The 19,536-nt window shown below is 30.0% G+C and overlaps 1 protein-coding gene across 1 annotated transcript in view; it reads left to right on the forward strand.

Moving 5' to 3' along the window:
* The first annotated feature begins 3,216 nt into the window (after positions 1 to 3,216).
* The window catches only part of LOC105251019 (circadian locomoter output cycles protein kaput), a 60,303-nt gene continuing 43,983 nt past the window's right edge, over positions 3,217 to 19,536 (forward strand). Inside the window, exon 1 of the mRNA XM_025406304.1 lies at positions 3,217 to 4,916. Coding sequence (XP_025262089.1) covers positions 4,741 to 4,916 — 176 coding nt within the window. The 5' untranslated portion in view covers positions 3,217 to 4,740. The remainder of the gene's footprint in view (positions 4,917 to 19,536) is intronic.

Below are 19,536 nucleotides of genomic sequence, written 5' to 3' on the forward strand. Positions count from 1 at the left end.
ATATATGAAGTGGTATAATAGTTAATAGTGATATAATAAGTTATGGTATAACTTGAAAATATACATGAATAGTTATTTTCACGATGAACTTGCATTACAAAGTACCGCACAGTTTACTCTGTTAATTCTATTATAGTTTCCTATATGAATACACCCCTTCGCGGTCGTGTTCAGATAATTAATCAACCGTAAATACGGCGCATTACTGTACTCTTATCTAACCAGAATTACTAGTTCGCTGATGTTATAGCACAACTGAGCAAAAGGGTTTTGTTTTCCAGTCCAATTGAATCGATCATCAAAGCTTACATTTTATACATGTTTGCTAAATGCAACTTTTCATGTGTAAAACACATGAAAAAATTTTCCCCTTTTAACTTATCTCGTTATTAAGTTGTTTAATAAATAAATCTGAGATATTTTAATTACTTGATAAAATATCAAATTTTCATTTTTTACGATATAAAATTATTTCTAAAATGTGTTATTTATTTTTTATTAAATAGTGAAAGCATTGCAAATACTGAGATAATTGCTAACAGTAAGATAAATCTGGGATATTTTAGAGGTGCTTGATAAAATTGTTATTGACAGTAAGATATTAAAATTAACATGTTTAAATTATCTTTATTTTTTCTTTAGAGATATTAATATCAAAAGAGATATTAATATCAAAAATTTTCAGCAAGAACTGAATATCTCATACAACGTAATGCGATATGTATAAGATGATATGAAAATTAATATAATTTCTTGTTTATATATATTTTCTCAATAATACGATCGATTATATCTGCACATATTATTTTAAGATTTGCCTCAAAAGCATACGCATTTTACTTATTTAAAGCCAGAACCAAAACAATGGAATCACAACGCGAAGCAAATGCGACTTAAATAAATTAAACGACGACACTATGCTGAGATATTTTTATGATACTTTTTTTTGGATGATACTTTTATCACCGTAATTCATATACATATGAAATTGTGCAATACTTCGAAATTGCAGACTTATATCTCCTGTTTGCGGACAAACATAAGACAGTAACTCGATATACCTCATGCGCATGGTCCCTGATTATAGTATACAATATCGCATTAAATGAATATTTATTTTGAATGATAAAAAGAAAAAAATCGGACAACGCTGAAGATACAAAATATTGTATTTGACATTCTCAGCGACAAATGTATGAAATATCACGCGGATGCCTAGTCTGACATTACGATGTACACGGTTAGGTCGGTTATCGTTTCGAGGGTTGCAACGAATTTTATTTGCACATTGTTTGAAATACGAGATGTAGAGAAAGATCACGTAAAATATTCGATTAAAAAACAACTGCAAATATCGGATCGCCATATTGAATAGATCGGCTATCAGGAAATTCGATGCCTCGCTTTTGGCTTATTTTTCGATAAAAATCATCGGTTTTCTCTGTATATAACATTTGTGAAAATTTAACGAATTGCGCAGTATTCGTTTTCTAAACATCGGCCTTCACATAGTTATTCTCTTGATATGACCTCTGCGTTTACCATATTATTCTTAAAAAAATCCCGACAATTTTTTTAGTCTCTCACGATTTATATATCATAAGAATGTCACAAGAAAATCTTGCAATGGCTCATCATTTGAAAGGCCGAAGCCTTGCCGTAAAACAAATGCTGCTAATCATAAAACTTTTTTATGACACAAATGGCGAATAAAAATAGAATCTCTATTCGCCATTTGTCGTCGCAGTTAGTATTTTTATTTTATCATTTAATTTGATTTGATTATATATATATATATATATATATATATATAAAAGATATAAAATAATATATATATATATATATATATATATATATAAGATATAAAATAAAAGATATAAAATATTTATTAAATGTATTCATAAAAATGTGGATTTAATCTTACGAATTAGATAAATTATATTTATAGCTTAAGTTTCATATGCATTTCAATGACATAATACAAATTAGACTATTATGCATTAAAAAAAAAGATAACTGAAAAAGATAATATTTCTGCTAATAATAAAACTGTACAAATAAACACTGCTAAGAATAAGATCATTTTGACATAAATGGCGGATAAAAATAGAATGTTTTTTTACCATTTGTCATTAAACTTAATATTTTTATCATTTAATTATATTTAATTATATGTCATATATATATATATATATATATATATATATATATTGTTTTTTCTAATATATACGTTTAAGAAGAATAAATATCTATTAAATATCGTTTCATAAAAATAGATTTAATTTTACGAATCAGATTAGATGAATAAATTTAATAATATTTACATCCCAAGTTTCATATGCATTTCAATGAATTTTTTTGAATGCGTAATAGTTTAATACAAATTAGACTATTACGTATTAAAAAATGATTTATTTCTGCTAATAAGACTTTTTTATAACATAAATGGCGGGGGAAAAATAGAATTTTTACTTAGCATTTGTCATTAGTATTTTTATTTAATTATATTTAATTATATACCATTATATATCATTAAATATAATTATATATCATTAAATATAATTATATATATATATATATATATATATATATATATATATATAATGTGTATCTTCTAATATATACATTTAAGAAAAACGAAGATCTATTAAATGTTGTTTTATAAAAATGTAGATTTAATTTTGCGAATTAGATTAGATGGATAAATCATATCTACATTGCAAATTGCATATGCATTTCAATGACGTAATGCTAATTAGATTATTATATATTAAAAAAGACAGATGTTCATATAAATGAAATTATAAATGATAAATTACATTGAAATACATAATTTTAATCATTCACAATTAATTGTTTTTATAAATATATATTTGTTATTACGTTTAAGTAAAAAGTCGTGTTAAATGCAAACGTTAATATATTATTGCACTTCATTTCTGATATGTATACTCTTCCCCTGCCGTAAATGCGATTTAAGAAAACGCATCTAAATAAAGATTCGCAAAATAGGAAAGAAGCGTATATATCGATTTCACATACGTGTGCTCCGAAATTCAGCTCCTTCTTATCAGAAGCCGGCCGGTATGAGTGCGGCTTAATAATGTGTCGTTATCACGCCAAGCGGATGGACGATGCGGGGAGGGAGGGGCAGAGGGAGCGGGCGAGGGGAGCGACGATTGGTTGTCTCGGCGAGAGGGGAAACGCTGATTGTTCATCGGGAGTGGGGATGGCGCTCGTCCAGCAGTTCGCATCCGACTGCCGTGAGCCGCGGATACGCGTTCTAGAGCTCTCGATACGCATTTTTCTCTCCTCTCATCTATCTCTCGTTCCCTTTCCATTCGATTCTTCCCTTTCTCCCTTTCCTCCCCCCAATCAGTGCAATCGTGTTTTTAGGGCCGCGTGACGTTTCGCCCGCTGTCAATTTTGCGAGTGCTCGCGCATCCAATCGCGAGGTGGACGACATCGCGTCGCAGTTTTCCGTGCGAAAACGTGGTCCCCTCTTACCCGCATTTTGCGCGGGCACTTCGACCGGCGAGAGTCGCAAGGACGCGACGAAGAGCGAAAGTGGGAGATCCTCAGGAACGTATTGACGCCCGCTCGAAACAAGTCGCGCCACGACGTTGGACTAACTGGATAAAGATCACCGCGAAATAAATCAACGAACATACGGAGCGAACGCATTCGGGATTACTGTGTCAAGGTCACCGCCGGCGAAGTTCGCGCCGTGTCACCGCGCAGCGCGTTCTCGCGTAGCGCATTTCTCTGCGCAATAGCCTTGGCGGAGGGAGAGAGAGAGAGAGGCAGAAATTGCGTCCAAGAGTTGCGGTCGTATCGAGAAACTCCGTAATCGGTAACCCGCGCGTCTCGTCGTTTCTCCTCTCTTTCTCGAGACCTGTTAGCAATTTCTGACACCTCGCGGTGTCAAGTTCCCGCGAGCAATTTGCGCAAGTGCAATCTATCATGACGATAATCGCGAGCTGTCCAAGATCGGCGTCGAGGATCAATCAAGATCGCAAGCGCAAGATCGAGGCGCCTAGTTTCAGCCTAGTTCGCGAGTTCTAGTGAAATGGTGCTTGTGCGTGAGATTTCCGAGGAATAGAGTTGTGCGTAAGATATATATCGAGGCTTCGTATGGCGGGATGTGACTCCTGCAGAGATGACGAGAAGATTCGGCGTCAATATCCCTCGCTGACCGGTCCACGAAGCTCGTCGGAACGCTTATCAGATAGAGACGACTTTATTGTTGTCGAGAAAGTTCGTCGAAGAGCCGCGATTAGTCGGCTAATTTTAATTCGATCGCTGTAAATAGGCCGCTACTGTTACGATAACGCGTCATAACATCGGCCCATCGATGTTGATGTAACGACGGCGTACTCGAACGACGCTGCCGGTCTCTAGTGATCCAACAAGCCACGTTGGAGAACATCTGCGACCGATATTTATCGATCTCGCGAATATTTACTAAGAAAATAAATAAAACTTTATTAAAAAAAAATAAATGAAACTAAGTAACGTGTCAACAATAGTTATCGTACTGTGTGACGTTAAAACTGTGTGATAATACCAGACCTCGAAGGAGAGGATTAAAAAAAAAAGTTCCGATCGTCTTGGACACAATGGTCAACAACGACGAGCGAATGTGCTTTATCCGAGCGGACGGTTGAGAGAACTCTCTTGGAGAGGAAAACATATATTTATATATCTCGATAGAAAAGTACAGCTTTTGTGAGGAACAGCATGTGGCAGCAGCAACAACAGCAACAAGCGTACTTGAGGAGTTTGCCCTCGCAGCATCCGCAACAACAGACCCTCCACCCGGGGATCATAGGCACGGATGACCGCACGCATCAATCGCATCACCAACATCACCATCAGCATCATCGCGCCACCATTATGGATATGCCGGTACCAAGGTCAGGCTCGTTTTCTTATTACGAGATAAGGTCGCGGGGCGTATCAAGGTGAACGGATATGCGTGTACGCGAATGTGATAGGGATCGCGTCTCGGATGTGATAGCAAATCGCGTATTGTGCGAATTTCGTTAACTGTCAACACCAATGTGATATGGGATCCTTTCATACTTCAATCACGATTCCCATTAATAATATTCATCAACATCCACTTAGCTTAATAATATTAATTAAAAATTCATTCATTCCCTTTCGTGGCATAAGAGTTAATCATAATTTCTTTTCTTTTTTCTTTCTTTCAAGCAAATATGTGATAGCAATATATTTGTTGTAACAGCAAATTATTTAATTTTACTGGAATTTCATCGTTATTATGCATATATGCAGTAAATGATAATGAACTTTTTATACTGACCCCACGATGCCACTTACTTCTATGAATCGTATTCAAATGGAGAATATTTCAGAGAATCTCTCGAATCTCTTCAGTTTAATGATATAATTTTTGATTAATTTGAAATCTCAGTTTTTTCTCAGAATAATTTTGTGGTGGTTTATGCAATGTTGCAAATCTGATAATTGGTGTTTTTATTTTTTCTTACAAACCAAATTTTGATAATGATAAAAATGTTATATAAAACTTCTTACTTTATGTTATATTTAAACAATACTTTATTTATATATCATCATCAATCTTTTTTTTAACAGAAAAAATACTCGGCCGAAATCATTTATCATGTTTTCTTATTATAAACTTATCAACATAATAATTAGCAATAATATTGGAATAAATTGTAAAAAAACCGATAGCAAAATTGCGTGATATCGGAAAATAAATAACGGCAGACAAAATGTTGGTCATATATATCGATTGCAATTCGCTTTGCAATATATATATTATAATACATTTGTATTGGCTTTTGATCTATTCTAGTATAAATATACGTTGTGCAAGTAGATAAATTTTATTTATAAATGCACATTTATCTAACGATAACCAATTATTTTGATGATGATATATTCTTAAAAGCTACATGTGAACATACTAAACATTATGTCTCGTGTTATGTTTCTTTAATTCAATTTTCTCGAAATCGTTTGAATACATTTTTACGATATAAAAAAATTTACGATATAAAAACTGTTCAATCAAACGTTACTGCAATTTGCACAATAATTGGTATTTTTGTTCTTTATACTATGACATAACTAGATTATTTATCTAGTATAGAAAGAGTTAAAAATTTGACAAAAAAATCAATAAATAATTTATCTTCTATCATTTTCTTTTATACTATTTTCATTGCAGATACAAATAATGCAAATTGAGATCGCGTTTTTTAAAATATTAATTGATATTAGTATATTATTTATTAATTAAAAATATTTCTCTCGCTTTGGATCAGTTGATATTATATGATATTATAAAATTCGAATTTAAAGTAATAATTTATATGGAGAGATAAAGTTCGCGTTTTATTAATATCGTATTACGTTTATAATTATAAGTTATTAAATAAGTTATTAAACAATTTAAAGCATAAAAATATTAATTAAACTTGCTACAGTTGTAGCCTCGAATCAAAAAAATTTTTACATGATACGTGTAAATTAATCTATTACAATGATAAATAGGTTTTTATTTTTAGGATTCAAAATAAAATATATATATGTAGCATTTTATATTCCTTGAAGAAAGATAAAAATTCGCCCTATTATTAATAGCGGTTTAACTTGCAAATATATGACAATATCGCAAATAATCGCCTTTGCAAGTGATAATTTTGTGTATAAATAACGTTGAAAAAGTTTAAGAAATCAACACACACACGTGACACGTGATGATAATGCTGACTACTGTAAACTCAATCAATAATTATTATAAAAGCAATACTACATGGTTAATGTACAGAGGTAAGGATTTTATTGTTTTGAAGATTGTCTAAGGTATCTGCAATGAAATTCTATTTCAGTCTTTATGTGCAACCTGAAAACTTTATTTTTATATATTATGGAAAAATTTTAGAATTCGATATTAAAATTATCGTTGTATTTATATTAATTTGAAAGTTTCTTTATCGATATAAAAGCAAGAAAATGAATAATGTATGAAGTTAAGGATTTTATTGTTTTTGAGACCGTGATTGAAGTGTTTGCGATTCAACTTTTTTTTCTCTTTTAATTTTTAAATATGGGATATATATTGATGTGTAATAACAATTTATAATACTATAAAAAATTTTAAAACTTTAAATATAGAATGTTTTATTACAAGAACCGTTACTAATCTATCTCTAACAACCTAAGAATATTGAAAAAATATCATAGTAACATAAACAAGTAATTACTTATATATATTGTCCTAAAACATTTTAAATTATTACAATGTTGCCACAATTAATTTTTGTGATATACTTTGCTTTATAATATTGTACATTTAATTCGCACATTTTATACTTAACGTATTTGCACGTTTTATCCGTCAAATTTATGCACATTATGAAATAATTTAAAGGAGAATTTTTAACAAAAAATAATGAACAGCTGTTTTTATCATAATTTTTAATTCTAACAGAGTTAAAAATTTTAATTCATTATGTAAATCGTAAAATTGTAGAGTAATCAAATGTTAATAAACTATCAGATATATTAATAGACTTCAAACTATTAATAGACTAAACTATAATATTAAATATACAAAATTGTATGTTGACATACATTAAATATAAATTTAATACTACATTGGAGTAAAACGAATCAGATAAAAACACGTTTATTAAAATTTATTAAAAACTCCATAAACACAGATTAAAAAAAAATACAAATAAAAATGTATGATTTAATTGTGATTTTATGTTCATGCATTTTTTACATCTTGATTGATTCAGACTTCGGCACATGAGAAAATCGATGCAGCATCATAGTGATACGTAATGTCTAGACAATCGATAAGTTTTCAAATCATCAATAGTTATACAGTTCATAAACAGGCGTGCGTATGTTTACAGAAGTCTAACGAGCGATTTTGCTTCCTCGATTATCGAGTGAGATGAGCGATTTTGCTTCCTCGATTGTTGAGTGAGACGAGCGATTCATCGTATAAGAACGCGATGTGATTCTGGATGATTCTGTATCCGCAGCTTGATTTGCATGGCGAATTAATTCAATTCGACGATCTTTATAAAGAACGACATAATAATAACGTTAATGATAGTCTGGCTTGTTTGCATGTTCTCGAGAACGTCATGATAAAGAATCAAAAGAGCAAAGGGTACATAGTTATATCTCTAATAAAATATATAGACACTATGGTGATTTAATAATTCAATAATTCAATAATTGGTCGTTATTATTCCGACAAAGGATCCAGTAGGAACCGATTAAGTTGTAGAATATAGAAAACAATAGTGAATGATTACGGAATGACGTAATTTGATGATTAACTGTCAAAAATATTTATTACGAAAACCAAGACATAAAATTAATTTTGCAATATATCTGATAATATCTTGAAGAACCTACTTTTGGCCTTTTTAATTTTATTATTAATTAATAAAATATTCATGATATTACATGTATTTTAAATGGTAAATGTAGAGAATCTAGTTTTTTTGTTTAATGAAACTAATTATTTTACTTTGGAAAAAAATATATATGTAGAATTTAGAATATATTATTTATTGAGATTATTGAAATTATATTATTCTGATGATTTATTACGAATTGAGATATTTATTTTACTAATTTTGACGATATAATTAATCTTCTGGAATCTTTGCCGTCTATACTTTCATTAACTTTCGTACAAACAGTTGTCATTTCTTTTTTATGGGTTACAAAATTGCCGGTATAAACAATTCGCGCTACGTGTCTGTAATTTATGTCTCTGATCTCTATTCGTGACATACATTGGTAAAAGATATTTGCAAATCGAGTTTGGTTTGTAAATCTGAATCTCCCTACATTTACGATGCCATTCCCGCATACGTCGAAAATAATTTCGATTGCAAGTTTATGTATGATACCCCTGCGCCTTGCTTATCCCTATCGATCTTCTGAAATCGATCGATTTAATAAATATAAAACATTGTTGCATACTCCATTGTTCTCTACATCTATATATTGAAATCGATGTAACAAGTGCAATTTGTTATCACGCATTAGTATTTTATATTTGCAAAACTCAAGCAGAGAGAGAGAGAGAGAAACAAATTTGAATTTTCTTATCAATTTTAGAATAAGTTTAGTTATCCGAGAAATTTGAATAACTTGAAAATTATTAGACAGGAACACAATCGCTTTCAAAATCAGTCAGTTTAAAAATACATTGTTTATTTTGAGACTTATCTCTTGTGTGTGTTTCAAGAATTTTCCATTGTCGAATAATGTAAAATTACCGAGTATTACACTCGAATCGGATTCGACGATGAAATCAGACGTTGAAACCTTTAAAAATATAACATTTATAAATATACTTCTTACGTTTTTTGAGAACCGATCAATGAATCTCTAAGCCGTTTTTACAAGACGCGGTTTTTGAATACATTTAATTTATAATCAGTAGACAAGCTGGCTATTTCGTTTTGCCTCTGATAATACTCGCAAGATTACGCATATTTATTTCTTCACTCGTTATATAATAGTTATATCGGCGCAAAAGATGTAAGTATCTGCTAGAAGCGTTCACTTGAGTTATCTTACGTCGCTAATATCAAACTCAAGATCGTATTAACTTTGGCGCTCCATAATTCTATTAAATTAATAAAATAATTTGTTGTATTTATAGAAAACATATCTGATGTTTCTATAAAAGAAAAATATTATAAAAAGAGAGAAAATAAATAGAAAAATAAAATTTTTCTTTCTCTCTCTTTCTCTTTTTCATATCATAAATATCTTTCAAATATTTGCTTTGTTTTGATTCACGCCATAAAGCCTATAGCTAAAACAAATCTTTATATACCACTTTGAAACGAAAAGATTTGATATCGTTTCGTAAATCAAAAGTATAAAGCAGGACATGTTACGTGAGACAAACAGCAGATATTTATTCTCTTCTTTTATCTTTGAATGCAGTTGGCTGTTCCCATTCTAAGATATCGATCTATATAACTGCTTCGAAAACACGAGTTTTATCAGTTTGCTACGGTAAACAAATAACAGTGTTAAGATATCCGACTTGTGCGATTGCAGAATTCATAAATAGCTATTGAATTAAATTATATATTATTTGTTATCGCATGATACGAGACTAATTAATTATTTATTATTGATAAACTTTTATTAATATTATAAAAATATAATTATATTATAAATATATATAAATTATAATATATTATAAATTTTGTACAAGATTTCGAACACGAGTAAGTTTTCAATTACGAATAAAAAATGTGATTTAGAATTTTTTTATTTAAAAAAAAAATTCTTTTGGTCTTTTAGTGATTTTTAAATCACAATTTAAAATGTGTCTATGAACTTAAAATAATAACTCCAGAATACCTTTCATAGTACATTATTTGCATATTATAAATGAGAAAAATGTATCTATGAAGATCGAAAACGAAATGTGCCTATAAAGATCGGGAACGAAAGGATTAATATTAAATCCCGATAAATTGAATAGCACTTGGGGGCAAAGAGACCTTGAATAATCTTGTTGAATTGTCTTTTTTGACTATTGTTCATTCGCAGTTTATTGATTCACCAATTTATTGTTGAGCCGTTATAAATTCATTGATCGATTCGAATTCGTCAAATTTACTTGTAAACTTGCAACTTTCGGTTTAGACTCGTTATTTTCATCGTAAAGATTTGTTTCTGCGCATTTAAACAATTATATGCAGGATAATCTCACAATAAAAATTTTTATCAATTGTAAATATAATATTTTTTATTTTTATTAATTTTAATATCAGTGTTATTTAATATATTTGATTAAAAGTTTTGGTGCGAGAATTATTACAAGAATATATTGCTCTTTAATTAATTGTAACGAAAATTTAAATTAGAATTTAATTTGTGAGATTTAGTTAAAAACAAATTAATATTAAATTTATATATATATCATACAAATAATAAAAGAGCATTTGATTCTGATTTATCTTACATATATATGAAATAGGAAAAATAATATAAAATAATTATAATAGATAGTATATCGAAAAATAACTGTGTTAAAATAAGGCAATTTACAAGAATATGAGAATCTGTATATACAATATATTATAATGAAGAGAAACATTATAGTTTCATGTTTTTCTAAATTTTTAATACAATTACAAAAATATGAAATAAAATAATTAGGGAAGTCTTACTTCAATCAACAAGTTTAATTAAGATTGATTTTGTCATTTATTTCATCCATTTATTATTAATACTTCCTTTCTATTTTGCTTGTGTTCGGCAAAAGAGAAGGCGTGCAGAGATGTACGAGTAACGCAATCAGGTATCGTTTTCATGACACATGAGACTAATCGTCGTTTCATAGATGGATTTGTAAGCTTGAATTGGTGTTTTGCTAAGCTATGCCGCTCACACATCTTGTATCGCATTGTCCTACAAGTACGTTTACTTCAAAGAAGAACCTCATTTGCATTGTCAAACTTATTGACACTCTTTTAATTATTAACAACCTGGAAATTATTCGATACTATATTGCAACAATTATTCTTTTTGTTCTTATTGTTACATGAATGAATTTCAAAATTAGACGATTAAAACAATTTTGTGTAGCACATCTAATGATTTAGATGGAGAGGAGAGTATTGAGAATGGAATATATTAAAAAAATTGTTAGAATTTCAATAAACCAGGCTATGTAAGATTTTAATTAATTTAATTAATAGCAAATGAATGTGGTTGAGCGATAATTGGTGCCGAAACTCGCTTATTCATGAACTATGTTCTCCCTTTTACCTATTAACTTATAGTAACCGAATATTTTCCAACATATGTTAATTTATTTAATTATTCGCCGAACCTTGGAGAAACGTAGAGACTAATAATTTCCGCTTCGCTCGTTCGACAATTAAACATAAATTTTACATCATGATTTATTACACGTAACGTTAATGTGATTTATGTAAATCTGTAATTGTACCTATATATGTAGCAACATTTTTAATGGTGTAAATTTTTTTATGCTTTTAACCGTGCTTCTACGATTTCCCATTTAGCTTGAGTCGATTTAACAATGAGAAAAAATCATGCACAAAATCTCTCTTTGTGTTGAACTTAATTCACTTTATTTATTTTATAAGTCATTAATTTGATACGAATAACCTTGAATATAATTTCTTGGGGCTCAAGTAAATATTTGCTGAATGCCATCACGCACTATTTTCGTCAATTCGCAATATGCATTCCTGCACGGTCGAGGATGAATCAATAAAAAAACCGCTTAATTATAGTAATTATAGTAAGAAAAAAAGGAATCAAATCATGTATCGTGTAGAAAAATTCGGAAGGACGCAATTGTATGATGGTACAAGTGTCTTGCATAAAAATTGTAGTCAGAATCAGCAAAATTTCAAAATAACAAATCTATTTATTACACCGAAATGGAGAATTCATGATAATATATACTAGCACAAAAAATTAAAATTAATAATTGAATAATCGAAATTTAAATAATTAATATCATGAAAGTATATTTTGGACAAAACTTGATTTTTCTCGATCTCAATAATTAAAGCTTTGTAATTGAAGCTTTGTTTTAGTCTAGAATATAGTTCGAAATAATAGCATTTTGATTGACATATTTTTCACGTATCTCCGATTTTTTGAGGAGCCTTTTTTCCATATGCATCTTCGTAGGAGAAAAAGAGATTTTTATATTTACATTAATAAAAACACGTGGTATTATCATGATAATGTACAGCGTACTTATAACTTATAATATTTTGATACGTTCGACATCATTAATATAGCAAACGCGCTTTTCTCTTCCTCTCAAATGTCATCAGGGCGAACAACTCAATCCCAGTTTTGTAGATTGATCTTAGGTAACGTAAACCTATTACTTAACCACTTCTCAGGATGTCATAGTGCGTCAACAGGAGCCATAATTTCATAATGCCATTTTGCAAGGTACGATGCTGCTTTTACTGATAGGTTTTGAGAAACAATGAAACGTTTTTATTAATTCCCTGTACAATAGAATTTTACTCATACTAAATTCTTGATATTAAATTCAATCGAGTGATATTAATATTAAGTAAGAAACTGCGGTAAATTATATTAATTAACATCAAATCACATTAATTCGATTAAATTACCATTTTGTAAAATTTTATTGTATATAAAGAACAAAAAATCAAAGAATTTATGTCTTAAATATATTATAATATTATTTCTTTTCTTGAAGCACAAGCCATGGAATTATTAACAAAAATAATCGTCTTGGCATTTTGACTGTCACGAGTTCCGAGTTTTAAATTTCTAACATGTGGATTGTACGCGTATTGCAAGCGTAAGGTGCAACTTGAGACTTTAATGATAAATTTATGGCCAAGATATCGGCTTTATTGTCTCCAATACTTTCTAAGCTATCTAGCAATAAAACGTTCGACTGCCGTATCTACTCTATAACGCTCGCGGTTATTCCGCGGCAGAGAAGTTGTGCAAGGTCGCGATCGAGACCTCCGCAAGGCCGCTGCATTATTTTCAGTCCCGTCGTGTCAGCATTTCGTATTTTAGTTCGCCAAGTTCTCCGCGAAAATGTACGTCGAAGAGCGAGGCGCGTCTTTTCAGTCGAGCATAGCGTCGTAATAGCTTTCAATATGCATATCGGATCGAGGAAGTAAATACCATTGGGACAGTGCTATTACGCACGCCTGCAAGTGCGCATTAAAGAGTATCGCGTTGCAGGAATTAAATCGGATTCCTTGCAACGGAACGTAGTCTTGTCTTTCCTTTTTTTTTTTTTCCTTTTTTCCTTTCGCGTGCTTCGTCATGACCTTAATAGCCGTCGTCGTCGTCAATCGGAAAATTGTCACTTATCTACCAAGCGCAAACACGCGAACGAGAAGGCGAAATACGAATGCATAATTGCAGTACATATTTTCACGTGGGTGGAGTACTTGAATCAAGTCTTACGGTGAAAATGCAGTCTCAATGCGTGATCACAAAATTGCTCGCCTTTCAGAAAGATATCAAAATGTATCTCGTTAATCGTAATACAGTCTTCTTATAATAGAATACATTTCGAATTTATTAACGTATAATAAATAACATGTTATTAACGTTTCATAAAATTTCAATTCTTTTTCGATATGATACTTTTGTTAAATACGAATCTCAAAATAATATAATTAATTGATAAAATGTTTACTATCAATATTTAATCAAAATTCATTTATTAATTAATAAACAAATTTCATCCTTACTTTGCTGTAGATTCTTGCAACTCAAAGTATTAGTGTGTTATATATTTTTTAGAATTAGTTACACACACACACAGTTAAAATTCAAATTTGTTAAATATAATGGATACAGGAAAATATATAAGATTTGTAAAATTTAAAGATTAAAATGGAATTTTTTATTTTTCTTTCTATGAATTAATACAAAATTAAAATTTTGAAAAGATTAGATTTCACCATTTTAATTACTTTTTAATTAATAGGATATGGTTTTATTAATTATGTTATTATTAATAAAATTTTTTATTTTTCTTTCTATGAATTTTAATATAAAATTAAAATTTTGAAAAGGTTAGATTTCATTATTTTGTAACTACTTTTTAATTAATAGAATGTGTTTTTATTATATATATATATATATATATATATATATATATATATATATATATATACAGGCGTTTAAAAACTTTAAAGTAAAAATAATCTTCGACAGTTCTTATCGTAGATTTATCTTATTGCTATTGCGAGAATCGAATTCTCAAGTGGACGCACACTAATACGCAACTCAATGGCACGCTTATTCTCCACTGTGATTACACTGTTCTTTACCTAGGGCATTGCGTTCTTAGTTATGTTCGGTAGACTATCTCGAATGCGTCACTCTTACGCTCATGAAAACTTCGGTGACAATAGAAAAAAATAATGAATATAAGTCACCTATTTCGCATATAAACAGCGGCGATCATAAAGAAAAGATATATCGCATCTAGAAATAGTAAATATATTTATTATTTATTTATTCTTTCGCAAAATTTTTTAAAAATTCAATTAATTTAATCTTATTTGAAATTTAAATAAAGAATAAAATCACGATAGTTGGATACGAAGTTAAAAAGTAAAGTAAAAAAAAATATGTATGTATAGATATAGATATGTATGTATAGATATAATTTGACATAATTACACATAAATTATGAAATATCTCGTAATTTTGATACTGAATTTTCTACTCTTATAACTTTTACGCCGGAAATTTATTGCTAGAAATTGATTTATGTAAAACAATTAAGGATGCTTTGTATGTTAATAATCCCAAAGTAGCAAAAAGTAGCTGAAAATCAATATTGACGAATATATCCACTTTTGGTGTATTTTGAGTATGAGAAATTGCGTGGAATATTACAATTTGATCTTAACTACAACGCAAAGATGTATATTTTAATATTTATTGCGTTTGAAATATTCCGAATTTTGTTAATCGAAATGATTAACTTTTGGCAGAGAATTTCGCCTTGTGTCAGATACATGGCTAACTTCATTGAATTATATTTAATATCTTTTTAATCAGTTAGTACTTGTATAATAATATTTTTTGACCAAATATTTCCTCTGTATCTAAACTACACTTTTCCAAATTTTAAACAAATTCTGAATATTATTTCCATGTGTTTTTGTCATTTGAATAGACGTGGTTATACGTTTCCCATAAAAACACATGTTAATTCGGTGCAAATTAAAATCCTTATAACTTGTGAACGCTTTAGTGAATCGATTTAAAAATTGTACTGAAGATTCTAAACATGTAAGAATATTCTGTACAATTTTCATTAAATTCTCAATATTTTGAAAATAGAAACTACGAAAAACTTTTGAAAATAGAAAATACGAAACATCCTTAAGACGATTCCATTTAAAACAATTGAATCGAATAAATGTACAATACATCGCAATATGAAATGGTGGTGATGATATATCCAGCTTGCCCCTTATATATCTTACTACTTTTATTTAAGTAATTCTCTTACTATTTTTCGCGATTATTTTACAATTTATTTTCCTACACTTTTTTATTATTTTTCACGAGTCATTCAAGTGCATTATTTTATTTCGAGGACTCTATATATACATATGCTATCTGCATATGCTATTTATATCTACTTTCTAACTCTCACCTCTCGCTATCTTCCGATGATGAGGCATAATTTTCGTTTTGCGGTAATGTTTAATAGGCGATTACGCATCAGGTCGTTTTGCGTGCTCCTCGATGTCTTAACGCCAGCACGGTCGCTTGTTTTTAATCGTTTGCAATTTGCATCTTAAAATAGCCTCGCAACAGTGTTGCGACTTCTTTTTTGCGCTGTATTTGCGTATACACGTCCGCTTGCACGCGCGCATGACTTCGTTCCCGTTTCATTGTAGAGCGATTATGTAAAGTCGATCGCACAATATACCTGCCAAAATTGACACGCGTCATATATAATACATATGTGTGATCGGAAGATCGAGTCACGCTCGGATGCAGATTCATCTGAAAATCATTATGGCTTGTCAAAAATATTCGTTTCGATCTTACCAATACTTATTTTATGTATTCAGTTGTAAAATTATATAAGAAGCATACGAACACAAGAAAGAGGTCTTTTGTACGTAATTATTAAATACCGCTTTGTAATTATATGTATTATTATAATTATGTTTACATGAAGATAAATGAGGACAGATGGAATTATTTCCATGTCCTCAGTTTTATCTCCCTCATAAAGGTCATTGCAAGAATTATAATGTATAAACATACGCATTATATATTTGTGAGTGATTTTATTAATTCTTTAAAATATCTTAATTTTAAAAATAGTATGAAAGAGTATCTATAAAATTTCATTAATATTAAGCACGAAGCAATATAACTGATATAAATTTAATCTTCAATTTGTTTCATCCACCTTGTTATTTGTGTTGTATATTATATTTTACTTGATTTTTTCTGAACAATTTAATGTTAAAAAAAAAAAAGTAATATTTTAATCTCGCGTAACATTTGCCAGGTATTAGCGAGAGAACGAATTCTTTCACGGTGCAGGGTAAATTTTAAATGTTATCAAGCGGGACATTTTCATCGTGAGAAAACTCGGGCACGATTGTTCGGCGCGTTCGTTCCACAGATTATTTGCTTTCGTGACGATTGAAAGTGCTTTCTCTTCTTGCGCAACAGGTCCGAGATCCTACCGCAACCTTCATATTCTCTCCGTTTCTCCTCTATCCCTTTCTTCTTTCCTTCTCTCTCTCTCTCTCTCTCTCTCTCTCTCTCTCTCTTTTCCTCCCTCCCTCCCTCCCTCCCTCCCTCTTTGGCGTCCTACCACAACGTTTATCCTACCTCTCTTTCTATATCTCCTCGCCGCACCATCACACTCTCCTCTCGAGCTCTCCATTCGTACCTGTCAATATCAGGAATCCCGCATCTTTCTTCTTAAGAATACACTTGAGGAGAGGAATTGGATCAGCTGTTTTAGCAGATATTTTAAAGGGCTAAAAGTGCTTTGCGCAATGTCAAATTTATGAATCTCGAAATATATTAGATTCCTTAATTTTTCACGCAGCTGATTCATTCCTCTTTAAGCATTAGAATATATAATTGAACTGATACAAAATGATCAACGAATTTTTCTAGTTTTCGTAAATGGAAATTCTCGCGAATCTCATCGAGTTTTGTGAAAAAAATAATATTAATAATTTTTTCAATATTTTTTAATATTTTTCTTTTTCTTGCTTATTTATTTCTTTTTTTTTCAATGTAAGAACTTTTTTTTTATTTTTAATAAAAATTTATGTAATGTAAAAATATTTTTAATTTGTATTTTAGAAGTCGATATGTTATATTCAGATTTTTATCTTTTGACTTCATAAAAGTCAAGATTTTGATCGAAATAATAACTCTCATGAATGTGGAACATGTTTATTTTATGAAGTCGCACCACTCGGGTTTTGTAATAAACAAGAATCACTCGACATACACGCAACGCAGCAATAAAATGCAGACTGCACTTGATAAGACTGCTTGGATAACGTTCTTTGACAAGGAAGCTAAAATGCAACATATTATAAGAGCGCAATGCAATTGATGTTGCAACGTGTTTTCTAGTATTCATAATATATTCGTGCTTTTGTATGTTTCTCAATTTACTCAGTGAAATTACTTCTGTGCAATAATCTACCATCTGCTGTACCGCGAATTCATTTCCGAGATGAATTACGTTCGCGCATTATTCGCTGATACTCGCAAATGTCGAAATAATATGAACGATATGACGCTATTGCGAACAGATCGACTTTACTTTCTATATATGTAGAGCAGTATTAAATGGAAATATATTGAATAAGAATTTTATCATATAATATTTATCTTGTATCATTTTTCTTTCAGCAACCTTATTTTTTTTTATTAATTTTTTTGTAAAAATGTTCTTCCAGAATTTTTTATCAGAAGCTACAGAATCATATTGATACTTTTTGTATTGAAAAATAATACATTATTTATTAATTCTCTCTTTTCTTAAAAAAGAGAGTTAATAAATAATGTATTAAAAAAGAGAGTTAATAAATAATGTATTATTTCTCTCTCTTGAATATTTTGTTTACAAAATATAAATAGTATAAATATTTTAGGAATTATATATACATACTTTGTAAAAGATAAATATTAAATGCCAAATTGAAAAGAGAGAAATGATTCGAATATAGCATTGTCAAAAATGTTGATATTCGAAAAATATGATATTGAAAAAATTCATATCGATATGAAAATCATTGAGAAGTCATTTCTAACGGAAATGACGACACTTCCGTTTCGTTTTTTTCCCTCTTTTTTTGTGAAACGCTTGGTCGTGCTATCTAAAAAAAAATCTATAATGCGCCGGAATCGTACAAGAGCAATCGTGGAAAATTTCTCGACGCGCGCGATAACACTCGGGAAAGAGATAGTTCTCTATCTATCGTTCATCTTTCGATTCGTACTCGCTGTCAGAGTGCTCGAAGACAATTTCGATGGAGCTGAACTCGGGTGAAAGTTTTAATTGCCTGCGAGAATTGAGATTTCCTTCCAACGTCAAAAGGGAGAGAGAGAAAACGGAAAGTGCAAAGGCGTTATTTGCAAGTGAGCTCGTTCATTCGCGTTGCAATTGCGATGCTCATTCCTATTGCGCTGAATGTCGTCTATATTTTATTTATTATAACGACGATGAGAGATGCAAAGTAGTTTTTGCGATATTTTTCAAGCAAATCGAGAAGTTTTGTGTCTCGAAATGGCAAATGTGACTTGAAATGAGCAAAAATTTATGCATATATATAAATTTAAAATATGTTTAAATAACTATAGCATACATTTATATAGTATACATTATTATTATTATTATTATTATTATATTTATTTATAAAAATTTTAAATATTTTTAAATAATTATAGTACAGTATACATTTATAC

Source organism: Camponotus floridanus, unplaced genomic scaffold (genome assembly GCF_003227725.1).
Source record: "Camponotus floridanus strain SB8 unplaced genomic scaffold, Cflo_v7.5 scaffold14, whole genome shotgun sequence".
Classification (NCBI taxonomy): Eukaryota; Metazoa; Arthropoda; class Insecta; order Hymenoptera; family Formicidae; genus Camponotus; species Camponotus floridanus.